Source organism: Heterodontus francisci, chromosome 7, assembly GCF_036365525.1.
Source record: "Heterodontus francisci isolate sHetFra1 chromosome 7, sHetFra1.hap1, whole genome shotgun sequence".
In the NCBI taxonomy this organism is placed as follows: Eukaryota; Metazoa; Chordata; class Chondrichthyes; order Heterodontiformes; family Heterodontidae; genus Heterodontus; species Heterodontus francisci.
The window spans coordinates 113,667,169-113,687,527 of record NC_090377.1 but is presented as its reverse complement, the minus strand read 5'-3'; the positions used below and the strand labels follow the sequence as shown (position 1 = coordinate 113,687,527).

General features: G+C 43.0%; 1 protein-coding gene across 4 annotated transcripts in view; it reads left to right on the top strand.

Annotated features, from left to right (window-relative positions):
* Positions 1-20,359, top strand: part of traf3ip1 (TNF receptor-associated factor 3 interacting protein 1) — a 199,055-nt gene that overhangs the window by 137,642 nt on the left and 41,054 nt on the right. For all 4 annotated transcript variants that reach the window (XM_068035907.1, XM_068035906.1, XM_068035905.1 and 1 more), the window contains 2 exons: positions 1,594-1,630; positions 5,105-5,181. In XM_068035907.1, the coding sequence (XP_067892008.1) occupies positions 1,594-1,630; positions 5,105-5,181 (114 nt within the window). The remainder of the gene's footprint in view (positions 1-1,593; positions 1,631-5,104; positions 5,182-20,359) is intronic.

Below are 20,359 nucleotides of genomic sequence, written 5' to 3'. Positions count from 1 at the left end.
GACAGCCCTTTAAAAATGGCGCACGGAAGATTGCGGCGGCTCCACAACATGTGGGCCACTTTTTTTTTCAGCCCGTTGTTTCTATTATTGCGGGTGTGATTACATATTACAACATTAGTTAGAACTTTTTTTTTAAGAAGGCCTTATTTCCTCAAGAAGGCTGTAGAATATTCTAACAATTGCTATTATTAAAGCCATTGATTTGTAGTTTTCGTGGAAAAATTAATAAAAATTGCCAAAACAGTGATGAAAATCTGAACTCTGATGCAATGAACAGAAATTTGGCTTATTTATTATTGTGCTGAAATTGTCTGTTTGAAATCACTTTTGTTTCTCCCCATATATTTAGGCTCTTAAAGACTGTTTTTAATCATGCCTGTCCAGCAGAAACCGGGCGGAGAATTAAAATGGTCACAGCAATTTAGTCCACCGATTACTAGACTGATTCCTGGAATGAGGGGATTGTCCAATGAGGAGAGATTGTGTAGACTAGGCCTGTATTCCCTCGATTTTAGAAAGACAGAGGTGGTGTCATTGTAACATAGAGTTCTTAAAGGGCTAGTTCTTGTAAATGCTGGGAGGATGCTCTCCTGTCTGGGGAGTCCAAAACTAAGGGTCAAAGTTTCAGAATAAGGGATCAGCCATTTAGGACTGGAATGAGGAGAAATTTCTTCATTCAAAGGGTTGTGAATCTTTGGAATTTTCTACCCTAGATAGCTGTGGATGCACAGACATTGCGTATATTTAAGAGATCCATAGGTTTTGGATACTAAGGGAATCAAGGGATATGGGGATAGGATGGGAAGGTGGAGTTGAGGGAGAAGATCAGTCATGATCTTATTGAATGCTGGAGCAGGCTTGCAGGGCCAAATGGCCTACTCTAGTTCCTATTTCTTATGTCCTTATGATCACACTGCCTTCCAGTGGGTTGGAATTTTAACCTGCTTCTTTAAGCAGGCGAGAGGACAGGCACGTACCAAAAGCCAGTAGGGTCCTCCTTTTAAATTTGCTTTAAATTTGTTTCCTATTATGACATTGGCGCCTGACTACAATTTTAACCCGGGGCCAGCACGGGGTTTCCCCATCAGGCCTATGTGATGGCAAAAGAAGCTGGAGCCAGACAAGGTCAATTAATTTTTTTTGTTCCTTGTGAGCCAGGAGGAGTAAGAGTGCTCCTCTGAGCCCACCAGGAAACCTTGGGCTTCCCTTGCCCACGACTGCAATACCATCACAAGTGGATAGGGGCTTCTTAATTCACTGAACTGGAGGGATGTCTGCGAGTTTTCCATTTTTTGTGAGAGTTTTAAAAATATTATCTAGCCTTGCTGGCACAGTGACCCAGTTTGATGCTGGGATTGTAGCCTCAATATGTTTTTAAACTTCAAAGCTAGAAAAGCATGTATTTTACAATGATGGACAGATATGACAACACAGTAAAGATTGGACAGTATTGCTTGTTAAGTACTTATTTTGAAAACTTTTAAGTATTTTAAAACATACAATCTCCAAAGCTATTGTTAAGATGAAACATTGCCATTTGGCCTAGAGTGTTTAAATGGTTAATTGGATGTTTTTACTTCTGTTTTTTGCTAGGTTACAGCAGTGGAATTGCACAGCAGTGAAGACCATGGTATGTGTAGCTAATACATATTCCTTAATGTGATAATTTACTTCTTTTTCCCTTTGTGTTGTTAGTGGTCTATCCCAGGGACGGTACTGGGGCCTCTGCTTTTCATTATATTTATAAATGACTTGGATGAAGGAATGGAGAGCCATATATGTAAGTTTGCTGACGACACTAAGTTAGGTCACACAACAGTGTAGATGGGAGCAGAAAGTTGCAAAGGAACATTGCTATATTAAGTGAATGGGCAACAATGGCTGCTGGAATTCGATGTGGGGAAGTGTTGAGGGCCTTCACCTTAGACCTAATAAAGATAGATCAGAGTATTTTCTAAATGGCAAGAAGCAAGGAATTGAAGAGGAGCAGAGATTTAGGGGCCCCAAGTATAGAAATCGCGAAGAGCTACTGGACATGATTTTTTTTTAAAAGGCTAATGAATTGTTGGCCTTTAGCTCAAGAGGGCTGGAATACAAAGGGGTGTAAGTTATGTTACAGTTGTATAAACCTCTGGTTGAATCCCATCTGGAATACTGCATTCAGTTCTGCACACTATAACCTCTAAGATATACCTAAAAATAAGGTGACAGTCTGGTGAAGCTACAACACAGGACCACTTGCAAGCCAAACAGCGGAAGCAGCGTGCAAGAGACAGGGTTAAGTGATCCCACACCCAATGGATCAGATCTAAGCTCTGCAGTCCTGCCACATCATGTCATGAATGGTGGTGGACAATGAAACAACTAACAGGAGGAGGAGGCTCCAAAAACATCCCCATCCTCAATGATGGGGGAGCCCAGCAAATCAGTGCAAAAGACAAGGCGGAAGCATTTGCATCCACCTTCAGCCAGAAGTACCAAGTGGATGATGCATCTCAGTCTCCTCTTGAGGTCCCCAGCATCACAGATGCCAGTCTTCAGCCAATCAGATTCACTCCACGTGATATCAAGAAATGGCTGAAGGCACTGGATACTGCAAAGGCTATAGGCCCTGATGACATTCCGGCAATAATACTGAAGATTTGTACTCCAGAACTGGTCGCACCCCTAGCCAAACTGTTCCACTACAGCTACTACACTGGTATCTACCCAGTAATGTGGAAAATTGCCCAGGTATGACCTTTCCACAAAGTTCAGGACAAATCCAACCCGGCCAATTACTGCCCTATCAGTCTATTCTCAATCATCAGTAAATTGATGGAAGGAGTTGTTGACAGTGCTATCAAGCAGCATTTGTTTAGCAATAACCTGCTCACTGACACTCTGTTTGGGTTCCGCCAGGGCCACTCAGCTCCTGACCTCATTACAGCCTTGGTCCAAACATGGACAAAAGAGCTGAACTCCAGAGGTGAGGTGAGAGTGACTGCCCTTGACATCAAGGCAGTATTTGACCGAGTATGGCATCAAGGAGCCCTAACAAAACTGCAGTCAATGGGAATCGGTAGAAAACTCTCTGTTGGTTGGAGTCATACCTAGCACAAAGGAAGCTGGTTGTGGTTGTTGGAGGTCAACCATCTCAGTCCTGGGACATCACTGCAGGAGTTCCTCAGGTTAGTGTCCTAGGCCCAACCATCTTCAGCTGCTTCCCTGGCCTTACTATGGCCTTCAGTACTTGGAATTTCAATTGAAAAATATTTAAGGTGGAAGGCTGACAAAAATGAATGCTCAAGTTACAATCTGTTGGGTTTTTCCACAATACATTCAGTAGTTTTAAGTGTCATCATTACCAATCTATTCTGCAGCAATGTCACTTAAATTAGTGATTATGTGCAACCTACATCTGAATTCAATATTGTATTATTTCCTGTGTTTGTTACAAGTTTCCACTACCAGAACAACGTATTACTCACACGGATGAAAGCCAGAAAACAATACTGCAGTTGAATTGTCAAACATCTGTTACTTGTGTAGTATTTGCCAGGTTTTTTTTTTTGAATGGTTACGGTGAGTTGGATTAGAAATGCGTGAAAATATATCTCACATCTAAGCCCTAGGGTTTAATTGGTCGGTCACAGGGGAATTCTCTACAATACAAAGAAAAACTGCTACTACCTTTCTGCATTTGTTTTCATACAAAATAGTAATTACTCCATGTTAAATACATGCATCATTCTGAGTATACAGGGTTGGTGGCACATGCCGTCAGAATGTATATATATATATATATGTATGCATGTTTCTGTTTACCTCAGCTGTGTGAAGGTGTTGAGCTCCCACTAAATCATTTTAATCCGTAGCCTGTAATGTGGAGAAATCACAAAGTCATTACTAGATTTTCCCCTAGATTTCAAAGGGGAAAAAATTCTTTGTATGCCCCCCATGATATGTTTATTTCTGTATCTGCTGTTTTCATAATTTTAATCCGGTAATACCTATGTGAATGTACCAGATATTAAATAAATTGGGTTTCCTACTTGAGTGGAAAATTTTACTGTTTTGAACTGTAACTTACTCTCAAAGAAAGTGATCATTACAACTATTGCTTTGTAAATGCTCCTCTCTTACCATGTTCATGTTTTGAAGCTGCTAGCCGGAGCTGTGTGAGAACATATGTTTTGTGTAGGATCCTCATGAAATTCTGCTTTTAGGGGTGGGAGGAGAAGAGGGAATTCTTCAGAGAAGATCTAGACCCAAACTTCCTGTGACCAGCAATTTTAAGGGATTTTGTTTTTGATCCAGTTGTATCTTACTGAAACTATCAGGGAGAAAGATCCTGGGGTCCAAAGCCAAAATGTAATTTTTCTGATTCTTGAGCCTTGCAAGTGCCATACAGCTAGCAATCCCAAGTGGAACGCCAGCCACTTCATGGTGAGTTGCTTTTTTTTTTCTAAAACTTTGGTTTGAAAAAATAAAACTTACTTTGGCAAGATCATTAATAGAGGGTTACTTTGGAGTATCTAAACATGTTTACAGCTTGCTTGTAAGTGGAAGGAAGGAAAGCTCTTGATTGTGTAGTGCAGTTTGTCGGCATTTTCTTTCATCTTTGGCTCCTGACTTTGAGTCATATCAAAACTGATAGATTAAACTACTGTCTATGACTTCAGCAAAATGACTTTGTCTGATTTCATTCTAATTCCCAGTGGGTAAGAATCTACAACAGAAAATAAATTAGCAGACTCAATAAGAATGTTTGCCCTGGAACATCGAAATATTCCAGTAGGGAGTGATTTTCCAAGCTAGAGGAAGCTTTGCATTACACCCAATGCTTCACCTGGGTCATTTTTTTGTTTGATTATGCTCCTGTGAAGCCCCTTGGGATATTGTATTGTGTTAAAGGCGCTATATAAATTTAAATTGTTGCATTTGAATTGAGAATTTGTGATACTGACACTCGCTGTAAAAAGTGGGAGCCAGTTTCCCTCTTGTCTGTCTTGTATTTCGATCAACTTAAACTGGAAAAAAATCCTGAAAAAAGTTGGAAGAATTTTGCACATGATGCAAATTTCACTGCTAGCAGACTCAGGCAAATCTATTTTTGTCACAGGTGGGCTTGTCCGGAAGATTTTAGAAACAAAGAAGGATTATGAATCTTCAAAGTCTGCAACAAAACCCAAAGACCAGGTAAGGAAAAATTACAGGAACCATAATTTGTAATCGGTACTTGTGCCAGCCATTTTATAACTTGGGTACATCAATGTTTAACCATTTTATTATTAAGTATGACAAGTTTAGATGGAAAATAGTCTCCAGTCTGTTCTTCATCTCATTTTGATATTTAAGTTTCAATATTAATGGATCCCTCTATGTATAGTTTTTTTTTTCTTCAATGAATGCAATTATTGAATTCCTACTTCTAGAAGCACCCTACTGTTTATTTTCCACCCAAAGTGGGAAGAGATAGCTTTGTTCACAGTACAAATACAGGAGCTCATACAAGGAGAGTAACTTTAGTCTATACTGTAGCTTACTCAAATGTTTCCAAACATTTGACAAACGTGATCATACAATCCAGTGTACATGCCTCTATGTATTATATGGTTGCTTAGTAAAACTCTATGATATTGATATAGAAACTCTCCTGTCTTTTAATTGGAATAAAAAACTGAATATTGTGGTTTAGCTCTCCTTCCCCGTAGCAGATTGAAAAACATAGCCATAGATAACTGGTAAATAGAAATCTGAGTCAGATTTTGGTTTTGCTACCTGGATTGTACTGTTTATAAAATCACTCAACAATGTAAAATCCAAAAGTAGACATGATCATGTGACTCAGTTATGCTTTAAAAAGAAACTGCAGCTTTGTAACCTCTGATATTAAAGCTAGTCCATTTTAGTTAACAAACTATTGGCTTTTGCGTGCGTACACGTTTTGTTATTAATGTTCTGTAATGTGCTCTTTGTTGCATTCTAGCTTATCTTAATGGAGAAATTCATCTTATGGGCAGCAGGTCTGAATTCTTTTGAGCCAAAAAAAGGAGATATAGATCTATCTAGAACAAATGACTTTTGTGCTTGGTCTCTGGTAATTTGTTCTCTACCGCAAATCTGATCCAAATCATCTTGTATTCTGAGATAACCAGAATTGTGTTTGTGTAGGGAAAGTAAACCATGCAGGAAGCGATGGTCCTCTGAGATTGTATTATCAAGTTTTCTCTCATGTGTTGTGCCTAACCTCCTAGAGCAGAACACTCTGATGCCTAGTAGTTTCCTTCTTAAATGCACTTCTCCATCCTTTTGATGACCGGAATAACAAGGGAGTTAATGCAACATTTGTTCGTTTCACTGATTTTATAGCAGATGTTCATTTCACTGATTTTATAGCAGATGTTCATATTAAATCTATTTGTTTTAATTAAATATTTGTAAAATACTCTAAAGGGACCTTCTTGATATAACTGTTGCTATGTATGTGACAGTATTGCAGATACAGTGATAGTTTTTGATCTTGTCTGTGTAAACAAGGATGCTTTTTTTGGAAAAGGTTGGAGTTAATTCTGTATGTGTTCTTAGCTTTTCAAATTCGCCCCAATGAAATCTTGTAATGCACAGATTATCCTGTAGATGATGATCTTGTGAAAGAAGGGACTGCGATGTTCACTTTTGAAAATTCAAAGCTACAACGAAAATATTTTTAAGGAAACCAAAACCCAGTATAATTCAGGTATTTTCAGATGTCCTAAGACCATTTGAACCTGAGAAAAGTGATTTTTTTTTATTATACATACTTTTAAAATAAAATTGCCTGTTTAACTGTTACAGTTGGAAAGTTGGATGCCGATTTCTGTAATTCTTTTTAAAACATAACTTTGTGTTCATGGTGGTGTGATTGACAACTAAGAAACAAACCTAAGGCAATTCCTTCCAGAATTGCTCCACATCTGAAATTAAAAATAAGGAAAATAACACTACGTTTTCAGATTTTTAAAATTGTATTTGTGCTTAACTCTAAAGTACGATCTGAAATTTAAAATCATGTACTGTATTATCTTGCAACCTAAAGATTTAGGCAGTGATACTTAACTCAAAGCTGAATTTCAGTGGTTAAAGAAGAGATTTGAAAACTAAAGTACAAGAGCATCAACAATGTGCTTATATAAAACCTTTTAACTTAAATCCCCCAAGATACTTCACAAGGGTGGAAATGGGCATGGAATACGACTTGGAAGAGGGGAAACAGACACTGGGAAGGACAGAAGAATGTTGGTAGGGTGGGAATCGAACAGAGATTATAACAGGAGTTGGGGAAAATAGATGTTGTGTTAGGAGGCAGAAGGCCTCTGAGGAATGTACAAAGTCATTGAGGGATTCTGAAGGGAATATTTGGGTATAGTTCCGATGTAGCTGAGGGTTTTCATGGCTACTTTGCATCAGTCGTCACTATTGATGATGATACTTAACTACCAATATTGCAGCATAGTGTTCATGCTAAAATTAAATGTGTAAATGTGAATATGTAAATTATCTTTGTCAAAATTGGAACTCTTGAAGCTGATCAGGCTGCTTGGCCTGATGGTATTCACCCTAGGGTGCTTAAAAAAATCGATCGTTGTCATGTGGGCCACTGGCTCATATATTTAATTACTCCCTGCGATCTGGAATTTTTCCCAGGGACTGGAGTTTGGTGGATTTGGTGCTTATATTTAAAATGAGAAATAACTCAACTAGGAAATTACATGCCCATTAGTTTAACATCAAGGCCAGTTGCTCAAAGGATTTATTAGGGATGTGTTATATGAACATCTTAATAGAGCAGGGTTTACTAGGAGTCTCAGGACAGGTTCTGGAGAAAGAAATCCTATTTCCTAAACTTGATTAATTCAAAGAGGTTGCAAAAAGGGCTGGGAGCTCAGTTGATATTGTATAACAGAGCTTTCAAGGGTCTTTTATTAAACTACTGCACAAAAGACTGCTAAGGAAGGTTGCACCTTGTGGGATTGATGGGCAGATGCTAGGCTAGTTCAAGAATTGGCTGCATTTGCAACCAAGATAGTTACTAATGCTCTGCCTTGGGACTGGACACTGGAGGAATTCTGCTGGGACTGGTGTTGGGGCCGTTGCTCTTCCAGAACATTAGTAGAGATGGTGATGAAGTCATTGGAGAAACAATTCACAAGTTTGCAGATGAAATGAAGATATGTACAGGTGTCAGGTCCTTGGATGAAGAAAGTAGGTTGCAGACAGATTGGATACTGAATAGTCCTATGTCTGGTATATATCTTTTAACATTGAGAGGGGTAGAATGATGCATTTTTGTGGGGGCAGTTCAGGTCATAAATAAGGCCTGGATCTGGCCACATTTGGAATAGTGTCCAGTTGTGATGCCGTCACATGATGAGGTATTGCAGCTGTGGAGAAGGTTCAAAGGCAAACTGCTTGCTTGATACCTAGTTTAAGAGCCCTTAGTTATCAGGACAGGCTTTGAGAGCTGGAATTATTTACATGGGAAAAGCTTAGGCTTCAAGGTGATATAATTGAGGTCCTTAAATTATGAAGGGATTAGATTCTATCTGTGAATAGATTACTTGAGCTAGATAGACTGAGACCTCAGGGGCATCAGTACAATTACAAAAGCATGGAGGTAGGATAGATGCCAAGGGATTTTTTTTCCTGCAGAGTGTGTGAACCTCTGGAATAGGTTTCCAGTATGTGCAGTGAATGTAGATTTTCTGCAAACATTCAAAAGGGATCTGGAAGAGTTTTTGAGTGCAGGACTTCTTGAGTTACAGGGTAGATAGGTTGACAGAGATAATGGTACCAGCATAGTTGTTTCCTGGAACTTGCTTGATTGCTTTTGCTAAGATGAATTTTTCATGAGTTTTTCTTAGATTGACACAAGGTGTTTTTTTTGTCTGCCCCAGGAGATTGAGGGCGAAGGGGAAATGGGGTGAGATGGGCCTGTCTTTTTTTTTAAGATCAGAGTTGGTAAATTTAGTTACTCTTCTCTCTTTAAAACTGGCTATATGGATTGCCTCATTGACATTTAAAAATTCAGCAGGATGAGGATGCTGAATGAAGAGTGTGAGAGGTTTAGTTTAGAGATACAGGACTGAAACAGGCCCTTCGGCCCACCGAGTCTGTGCCGACCATCAACCACCCATTTATACTAATCCCATATTCCTACCACATCCCCACCTGTCCCTATATTTCCCTACAACCTACCTATACTAGGGGCAATTTATAATGGCCAATTTACCTACCAACCTGCAAGTCTTTTGGCTTGTGGGAGGAAACCGGAGCACCCGGGGAAAACCCACGCAGACACAGGGAGAACTTGCAAACTCCACACAGGCAGTACCCAGAATTGAACCCGGGTCGCTGGAGCTGTGAGGCTGCAGTGCTAACCACTGCACCACTGTGCCGCCCGTTCTGAGAATCACCAAGTGAATGGGTGTGACTATTGATGCTTTAGCTCCCTCCTGCCCACTGCCATGTTCTGTTACTTCTCCTGCCCTACCTCCTGTCCCAAATATATTATCAGTGCTCATTGTTCGTATAACTTCATTTTTAATTTATTTGTAATGGTGAGGGATTAATCAGTGTAAATGAGTAATGACGTTTTTCCTTTTTCAATTTTATACAACTTAAACCTTCAGCAGTTTGGTATTTGCCTAAATTAAGTTGACTATGTTCATCTGTGCTCTGAGTTAATTGTCCAGCATTGACAGCTGCGATCCAAGCACACACAAGAAGTTACACAAGGAAACATTTACAAGTGTATTGGTCAGGAGTGAGACTGCTGTGCTTTAAATAAGTGTAAAAAGAAATTTAGCAGATCGGTGGCTGGAAACAACTGGTCCTCATTAAGATCATTACACACTCAAGGAATTTAGTGTATTTTTGTACTTTTTTTTGTGTAGTCAGCTGAAGGTAGTTATAATTGTTTCCTTCCTGACTTGAAAGGATTCAATGTAAAATGCAATTGAATAAAATTAGTCTGCTGCGCAGTGGTTAGCACCGCAGCCTCACAGCTCCAGCGACCCGGGTTAAGTTCTGGGTACTGCCTGTGCGGAGTTTGCAAGTTCTCCCTGTGTCTGCATGGGTTTCCGCCGGGTGCTCCGGTTTCCTCCCACCTCCAAAGACTTGCAGGTTGATAGGTAAATTGGCCATTAAAAATTGCGCCTAGTGTAGGTAGGTGGTAGGAGAATGGTGGGGATGTGGTCGAGAATATGGGATTAATGTAGGATTAGTATAAATGGGTGGTTGATGGTCGGCACAGACTCGGTAAATAAATATAGTGGCACCACAGGCCTTTCTCTGAACAAAACAAATCTGAATCTCATTGTGTTTCTCAATTCTGCTTGAAATATTTCTTGTCTCAATTCAGTTTCTCATTTTGTTGGAAATGGGGACAATATTTTGTAAAACTAATCAAGGTTTGCATCTGCAGTCCTAGTATCCTAGTAATATACTACATGTTGACATTGGTAAGCTTGAATTATGGACAACATCGGCTAGATTATCTGCTCTTCAAAAAAAGGAGAAATGCTTGCTTTTCTTCATAATTTGTTACCTGCTAATAAAAACCAGTGAATGGAGTTCTAAAATACAATTTTGTTAGCAGTAGCTGTAAAATAGCAATTCACAGTGCACCTGTAACACTTCTCAAGCAGCTAATGAGACCCTTAACTAGTCTAAACGTCAAAGCTGATTAATTCAGTTGTGGAGTAGGCAATTTTGGAGGAAAATGTCTCAATGACAGAAAATAGCCTGTTCACTCACCAAGCCTTGTACATCCTAATGAACTGTGTTTTGGAGGAATGCAAGTAGGTTTTTGATTAGGGAAATTGGCCCCCAAATATGTAACCACTTGGAGGACCTGATTGGAGGTCTGAAGAAGTTGCAAGCTTAAAGAAAAAGGTTAGCCAGGCTTGGGATGGAGGGGGAAAGGGTAATATAATCACTGGACAGTCAGTTAGGAAAGAATTAACATTAAATGCACTATATCAAGAATGCAGGGTGTAAATTTATTCCAGTGCATGCAAAATGTTAAAATAGTATTTTGCACCTGTGTGTGTGTATCCAGCATCAGCACAAGGATGTCATTGGATAATTTGCCCTTTATTCAATCAATTCATAATCATAAATGGGTAATTTGTTTTGCAAAATGTTAAAAGTACAATAAATTGGGGTTCTATATTATAGAAAATGTATACATTTATAGTATTCTTTGGAATAAATGTTATTTAAAGAAAAAGTACAACAGTGATGATACAGATCATGACTGTGAAGCGCATAATATATCAACGAGTGTGCGACAGTGAGGTTGAATTCTCTGGGGCTGATAATATTGTGGCTGTCCTGGGCAACCAGGCATTAAGGCCTGTGAGGCATGCAGTACAGCCCGATGCACGTTATCTGGGGAGGTCTATCACTTTCTCCGCAGGTGCAGCTGGCACAGTGTTCGGGCCACATTATTGGCTGAAATGCTCACTTTGTGCTTTGTATTCTACTGAATGCTATAGTGCACATGCTCAGTGGTGGTTCTGACGTTCAAAAACCCATTGTGTAGAATGAGTATAATTCAGATGAACAGACATTAAATGCTGGTCGGAAGAGATTGTGTTGTTTCAGTACATGTCCAGATGCAGAGTGCATTCTGATAGTTTCAGCTGTTAGACTGGAGTTAATACATTGTTGCTCAACCATCTCATTTGGTGAGGGTCAGTGCGGGAAAAGACAGAAGAGCATTTATATAGCACCTTTCATTTCATCAGTCTGTCCTAAAGTGCTGCACAGCCAGCGAAGTACTTTTTGAAATAATTACTATTATTAAGTAGGCGGACATGGCAGCCAGTTTGCACAGAGGCCCTACAAAGACCAATGCGATAAATAGCCAGTTAATCTATTTTTGGTGGTGTTGGATGGGGATAAGTGTTGCCTGTGATACCAGGAGAACTCTCCTGCACCTCTTGAATAGTACCATGGGATTTTTTATCTCTATCTGAATAGGCAGATAAAACTTCCTGAAAGATGGCACTTCTAATAACATAGCACTTTCTTGGCACTTAAGTAAAATGAGATTAGGCTACTTTTTAATATTTGTATTTGCATTTGTATTACACAAATTGAGCATGAAAATTGTAGTATGATAAGGGTAACACCTATGTATATAGTAGTCCTGCTTCACAATTGGTCCCTCAGAGTTTAATTAAGATTAAATGTAACTAAATGATCTCGTTTTTTAATTTGTGTTTCATGTGCTATTAAATCATATGCAAAGCCATTAGTAAATAACCCATACAATTAACCTTTCATTTTGTTTTAAAATGCATTCTTTCACAAGAAGATCTTGGATTGTCAATAGCTATAAATTTACATTTACTTCATAAACTTCTCCCTTAAAGTTAACAGTTATAATCATTGCTGCATGTGTTGTTGTCCCTTAAACTGCGACATTGCAAATCATTCTGGGTTAGAGATTGCCTGAGGATTCAACTGGCGTTTTTACATTGCATTCCTTGTTTTGTGTGGAATTTGTTTGTAAGATACATGAGGGTAGCGCTCACTATTTGACAAAGATAAGAGTGAATGGAAGCAAATGTTGAAATTAATTGAGCTCAGATGCCTTTCTAAACCATAAGTTGCTTTCTACAATCTATCATTTTTTTAAAAACAGCACATAGAGGGTCTGCTGTCTTGTAAGATGCAATGAACTAAAAGCCGGCAAGGCTCCACCCTTCGCAATCGTAAATGTGATCTTTCAGCCTGATCTCTTCCCACATCCTTACCCACCACCTGTGGCTGAAAAGAGCATGCCATCCGCCAATCTGTGGCACTTGGCTGAATCTCTCTTTTTGCCCCCTCCCTGCCACCACCCCTCCCCACCATCACCACCATGATTACTGCTTATACCTTTCACTAACAAATGCCTCCCTCCCAGAAAAGAAGGAAAATAATACTGGTATAAGATTTTAAATGGACATTGTGGTTGTCCTTGTGTTACTTTAAAAATCAAATAAATTTAGGAGCCTTGCTATATTATGCTAGATTTTTAACCATGGGAAAATATTTTCTACCTTAATGCAAAGCCAGTAATCAACACAGGAATTTGCATTCCACTCCCCAACCATCTAATGATTTCAGTACTTTCACTTTCTGATATGGAAGCAGATGCCATACTATTTTACAGTGAGGTCTTCATACAGTTACTAGTATTGCTGACCTACAATATGTATAAACAATACATTGAACAAAAGATATTGCAAAACTACAAACATATATGCGATGATGCAGTTAGCTCAGAGCCCTTTGTCATACAATGTAATGTGAAACATTGGTTAATGCTATAAAACTGGATGCTCTTGCCCCTTTCTGATGAACAAATGTGGAAGGGCATTCACCAGTGGAACTGTCAGACAAGGATCAATGTATTCTGTTTCTAGAACACACATTCTGAGATGTAATCTGTGTTTTTACAGAACTTGTAATTTTTTGGGCTTTATCCAGTTTTCAACCCTTTAATATATAAAAAAAATATCTGGATTGTGGTTAAACCTGAAAACAGCAAACTGGTTGAAAGCACATCGACTCTGCTAGTATGTAAAAGTCATAGAGTAAGATGGGGGTTAAATATAAATGGCATGATGCAATCAGGCAATGGTGTGCACGTTGCGAAACTACTTGTACCCTCCTGGTATAACTATTTTTGCAAACAATAGTAACCCGACAGGTGAGGCAAAGGCACAACATGATTTCAGCGTGATTATATTGCGTTTTCAGATTTTAAAACAAAAATGAGAGGTGGGGTGGAGATAAAATACCCACTAAAATCCATGTACTCTGCACATGGAAGTAAAACATGTGATTTTTGGTGGTTGTAACTGATTACTTATTCTTTCAACTACGTATTATGGATAGCAAGCAGTTTAACAACAAAAGATATTTGAAATTTTCAGACCACCTTCAACTCAATTTGTGTGCTCATTCAGGCTTCCTCATCTGTTTTAAGATAACTAATAGAAACCAATTTCCAAAGTCCTCCTACTATATATAACTCTGAATCTAGTAAATTACTTTATGAAAGTTTTACCAAATGTCTGGTTAGCATTTCATGAAATAAATTTAGAAATTTACAAATTGTAAATTCAAAGAAAGTTATTTTCTGCTGTAACTAAACCAAGCCTTGCACAGAATTGTAAAGTGACCTTTTAGTGTGACCCAAACGCCTTGTATATTATTATAACCTACATTTTCAGTGCAGCTTTCATATTGTAGACTAAAGCATTTTCAGCAGCAATGTCTTAATATGGCAATTTTATGCGTAAAATTGCACTTGATGAAGGTTCCTTGAAGACCAAATAAACATCATAATAACTTGTAGCTGGTGAGTGAAAATGCCAGTCTGGAGGCCCTCCATAACCCTGTATATGCTGTTCTTCTTAACCAAAACAATAAATGCTACTTTAAATTCCACATGAGCTGCATCAAACAAAATGGAACTGTACTGAAAGTAACAAGTGCTGAATATTAAGCAGCTTAGCTCAAGCACAGAAGAAAGTTTTAAACATTAAGAACTCATAGAATCATCGAAATTTACAGCATGGAAGGAGGCCTTTCAGTCCATTGTGTCTGCACCGGCTGTCAAGTAGCCATCCAGCCTAATCCTGCTTTCCAGCTCTTGGTCCATCGCCTTGTAGGTTACAGCACTCAAGCACATATCCAAGTACTTTTTAAATGTTTTGACGGTTTCTGCCGCTACATGCACTCCAAGGTCCCTATGTTCCTGTGCACTTCTTACTCCTCTTCTTTGGCCTCCTTGTCTCGAGAGAATGGATAAGCGCCTGGAGGTAGTCAGTGGTTTGTGAAACAGCGCCTGGAATGGCTAAAAAAGCCAATTCTAGAGTGACAGACTGCTTCCACAGGCGCTGCAGATAAAATTGGTTGTCGGGGCTGTTACACAGTTGGCTCTCTCCTTGTGCTTTTTTTTTTCCTGCCAACAGCAAAGTCTCTTCGACTCGCCACTCTTTAGCCCCACCTTTATGGCTGTCTGCCAGCTCTGGCGATCACTAGCAACTGACTCCCACGACTTGTGATCAATGTCACAGGACTTCATGTCGCGTTTGCAGACGTCTTTAAAGCGGAGACATGGACGGCCGGTGGGTCTGATACCAGTGACGAGCTCGCTGTACAATGTGTCCTTAGGGATCCTGCCATCTTCCATGCAGCTCACATGGCCAAGCCATCTCAAGCGCCACTTTCTCAGCAGGGTGTATATGCTGGGGATGTTGGCCGCCTCAAGGACTTCTGCGTTGGTGATACGGTCCTGCCAACTGATGCCAAGGATTCTCCAGAGGCAGCGAAGATGGAATGAGTTGAGACGTCGCCCTTGGCTAACATACGTTGTCCAGGCCTCGCTGCCGTAGAGCAAGGTACTGAGGACACGAGCTTCGAGAGACAGGTTACTGACAGGTAATAGTTGAGCTTAGGTAGGTGAACTCTTGAATCACTTCCCAGAGCATGGTCGCCGATATTGATGGATGAAGCATTTCTGACGTCCTGTCCCATGATGTTGGTTTTCTTGACGCTGATGGTTAGGCCAAATTCGTTGCAGGCAGCCGCAATCCTGTCGATGAGTCTCTGCAGGCACTCGTCTGTGTGGGATGTTAATGCAGCATCATCAGCAAAGAGGAGTTCCCTGATGAGGACCTTCCATACTTTGGTCTTCGCTCTAAGACGGGTAAGGTTGAACAACCTGCCATCTGATCTTGTGTGGAGGAAAATTCCTTCTTCTGAAGACTTGAACGCATGTGAGAGCAGCAAGGAGAAGAAGATCCCAAACAGTGTAGGTGCGAGAACACAGCCCTGTTTTATGCCACTCAGGATAGGAAAGGGGTCTGATGAGGCACCACTATGCTGAATTGTGCCTTTCATATTGTCATGGAATGAGGTGATGATACTTATTAGCTTTGGTGGACATCCGATCTTTGCTAGTAGTCTGAAGAGACCACGTCTGCTGACGAGGTCAAAGGCTTTGGTGAGATCTATGAAAGCAACGTAGAGGGGCATCTGTTGTTCGCGGCATTTCCCCTGTAGCTGGTGAAGGGAGAACAGCCTGTTAATGGTGGATCTTTCTGTTCGAAAGCCACACTGTGCCTCAGGATAGACATGCTCAGCCAACTTCTGGAGCCTGTTTAAAACCCGAGCAAAGACTTACCCCACTATGCTGAGCAGGGAGATTCCACGGTAGTTGAAGAACTCACCGCAGTCACCCTTGTTCTTCAAGAGGGTGATGATATTGGCATCGCGCATGTCCTGTGGTACTGCTCCCTCATCACTTCTTACTATCTTACCATATATTGTGTAGGAATGGGCAACAAATGTTGACCTTGCCAGCACTGCCCACATCCCATGAAAGAATTAAAAAACAAAAAAATTCCCTTGCCTTGTGAGCCTTCCCCAAATGCATTACCTCTCACTTTTTATTTATTTAGGGATACAGCACTGAAACAGGCCCTTCGGCCCACCGAGTCTGTGCGTCATCAACTACCCATTTATACTAATCCCATCTTCCTACCACATCCCCACCTTTCCTATATTCCCCTACCACCTACCTATACTAGGGGCAATTTATAATGGCCAATTTACCTGTCAATCTGCAAGTCTTTGGCTGTGGGAGGAAACCAGAGCACCCAGCGAAAACCTACGCGGTCACAGGGAGAACTTGCAAACTCCGCACAGACAGTACCCAGAATTGAGCCCGGGTCGCTGGAGCTGTGAGGCTGCGGTGCTAACCACTGTACCACTGTGTCTTTGGATTGAATTCCATTTGCCACTGTTCCACCTACCTGACTAGACAATTGGTATCTTTCTGCAGTCTACAGCTTTCTTCTTCATTATCAACCACACGACCAATTTTGTATCATCTGCAAACTTCTTAATCATGCCCTTACATTCAAGTCCAAATCATTGATATATACCACAAAAAGAAAGGGACCTAGTGCTGAGCCCTGCAAAACCTCACTGGAAACAGTCTTCCAGTCACAAAAACATCCATCTACCGTTGCCCTTTTCTTTCTAACTCTGTGCTTAATCTTGGATGGAACTTGCCACTTTGTCTTGGATCCCATGGACTTTTAGAGTCAGAGTTATACAGCACAGAAACAGGCCCTTTGGCCGATCGTGTCCATGCTGGCCATCAAGCACCTGTCTATTCTAATCCTATTTTCTAGTACTTGGCCCGTAGCCTTGTATGCTATGGCGTTTCAAGTGCTCATCGAAATACTTCTTAAATGTTGTGAGGGTTTCTGCCTCTACCACCCCTTCAGGCAGTGCATTCCAGATTCCAACCATCCTCTGGGTGAAAATTGCTTTCCTCAAATCCCATCTAAACCTCCGGCCCCTTACCTTTAATCTATGCCCTCTGGTTATTGATACCTCCACTAAGAGAAAGAGTTTCTTCCTATCTACCCTATCTATGCCCCTCATAATTTTGTATACCTCAATCAGGTCCCCCCTCAGCCTTCTCTGCTCTAAGGAAAACAACCCTAGCCTATGCAGTCTCTCTTCAAAGCTGAAATGCTCCAGCCAAGGCAGTATCCTGGTGAATCTCTTCTGCATCCTCTCCAGTGCAGTCACATCCTTCCTATAGTGTGGCGACCAGACTATACACAGTACTCCAGCTCTGGTCTAACTAGCGTTTTACTTTGATGACCAGTCTGCCATGTGGGACCTTATCAAAAGCCTTGCTAAAATCAATATCGACTGCATCAAATTCACTACTCTCATTGACCCTCCTTGTTACCTTCTCAAAAAATGTAATCATGTTAGTCAGCCACCAGCTTCCCTTAACCAATCTGTGTCTTAAATGAAGATTTATTCTGTCCCTCAGAATTTTTCCAGTAATTTTCCCACCACCGAGGTTAGGCTGATTGACTTGTAATTATTTGGTCTATCCCTTTTCCCTTTTTAAACAATGGTACGACATTAGCTGTTCCGCAGTCCTCTGGTACCACACTTGAAGTTAGAGAGGATTGAAAAGTGATGGTCAGAGCTTCTGCTATTTCTTCTCTTGCTTCCCTTAACAGCCTAGCATACATTTCCTCCAGGCCTGGGGCTTTATCCACTATCAAAGATGATAGACCCCTTTTAATACTTAGTCTCTTACTATGTTAATTTCATCTAGTATTTCAAACTGCACCTCCCTGATTGCAGTGTCTGTATCATCCCTTTCTTTTGTGAAAACAGACACAAAGTATTCATGAAGAACCATACCAAAGTTCTGTACCTCCACACCAGGAATAGGCACCAACATTTTGCTCCACGGACATTTGACAAAATTATTGACTCAGCCACAGACATAGGGGCAATAATCTGTATATAAAGTGTGTAGCCTACCTAATGCCATCAAAACACAGTCAAATTTAAAATGCATTGCTCCTATTTAGCGAGATACCTGGCATTGTTTTTGCTTGCACAAGTAGTCAAAGTCTGCCCGCAAACTTGATGGAGCGATGTGGCGATCTTGATCTCTATATCTCATTTCTTACGCTTGCACTCTCTTCCCCCCCTGCGCTCTTTCCCCCCCCAACCCGCTCTTTCCCCCCCCAACCCGCTCTTTCCCCCCCCAACCCGCTCTATCCCCCCCCAACCCGCTCTATCCCCCCCCAACCCGCTCTATCCCCCCCCAACCCGCTCTATCCCCCCCCAACCCGCTCTATCCCCCCCCAACCCGCTCTATCCCCCCCCAACCCGCTCTATCCCCCCCCAACCCGCTCTATCCCCCCCCAACCCGCTCTATCCCCCCCCAACCCGCTCTATCCCCCCCCAACCCGCTCTATCCCCCCCCAACCCGCTCTATCCCCCCCCAACCCGCTCTATCCCCCCCCAACCCGCTCTATCCCCCCCCAACCCGCTCTTTCCCCCCCCAACCCGCTCTTTCCCCCCCCAACCCGCTCTTTCCCCCCCCAACCCGCTCTTTGCCCCCCCAACCCGCTCTTTGCCCCCCCAACCCGCTCTTTGCCCCCCCAACCCGCTCTTTGCCCCCCCAACCCGCTCTTTGCCCCCCCAACCCGCTCTTTGCCCCCCCAACCCGCTCTTTGCCCCCCCAACCCGCTCTTTGCCCCCCCAACCCGCTCTTTGCCCCCCCAACCCGCTCTTTGCCCCCCCAACCCGCTCTTTCCCCCCCCAACCCGCTCTTTCCCCCCCCAACCCGCTCTTTCCCCCCCCAACCCGCTCTTTCCCCCCCCAACCCGCTCTTTCCCCCCCAACCCGCTCTTTCCCCCCCCAACCCGCTCTTTCCCCCCCCAACCCGCTCTTTCCCCCCCCAACCCGCTCTTTCCCCCCCCAACCCGCTCTTTCCCCCCCCAACCCGCTCTTTCCCCCCCCAACCCGCTCTTTCCCCCCCCAACCCGCTCTTTCCCCCCCCAACCCGCTCTTTCCCCCCCCAACCCGCTCTTTCCCCCCCCAACCCGCTCTTTCCCCCCCCAACCCGCTCTTTCCCCCCCCAACCCGCTCTTTCCCCCCCCAACCCGCTCTTTCCCCCCCCAACCCGCTCTTTCCCCCCCCAACCCGCTCTTTCCCCCCCAACCCGCTCTTTCCCCCCCCAACCCGCTCTTTCCCCCCCCAACCCGCTCTTTCCCCCCCCAACCCGCTCTTTCCCCCCCCAACCCGCTCTTTCCCCCCCCAACCCGCTCTTTCCCCCCCCAACCCGCTCTTTCCCCCCCCAACCCGCTCTTTCCCCCCCCAACCCGCTCTTTCCCCCCCCAACCCGCTCTTTCCCCCCCCAACCCGCTCTTTCCCCCCCCAACCCGCTCTTTCCCCCCCCAACCCGCTCTTTCCCCCCCCAACCCGCTCTTTCCCCCCCCAACCCGCTCTTTCCCCCCCCAACCCGCTCTTTCCCCCCCCAACCCGCTCTTTCCCCCCCCAACCCGCTCTTTCCCCCCCCAACCCGCTCTTTCCCCCCCAACCCGCTCTTTCCCCCCCCAACCCGCTCTTTCCCCCCCCAACCCGCTCTTTCCCCCCCCAACCCGCTCTTTCCCCCCCCAACCCGCTCTTTCCCCCCCCAACCCGCTCTTTCCCCCCCCAACCCGCTCTTTCCCCCCCCAACCCGCTCTTTCCCCCCCCAACCCGCTCTTTCCCCCCCCAACCCGCTCTTTCCCCCCCCAACCCGCTCTTTCCCCCCCCAACCCGCTCTTTCCCCCCCCAACCCGCTCTTTCCCCCCCCAACCCGCTCTTTCCCCCCCCAACCCGCTCTATCCCCCCCCAACCCGCTCTATCCCCCCCCAACCCGCTCTATCCCCCCCCAACCCGCTCTATCCCCCCCCAACCCGCTCTATCCCCCCCCAACCCGCTCTATCCCCCC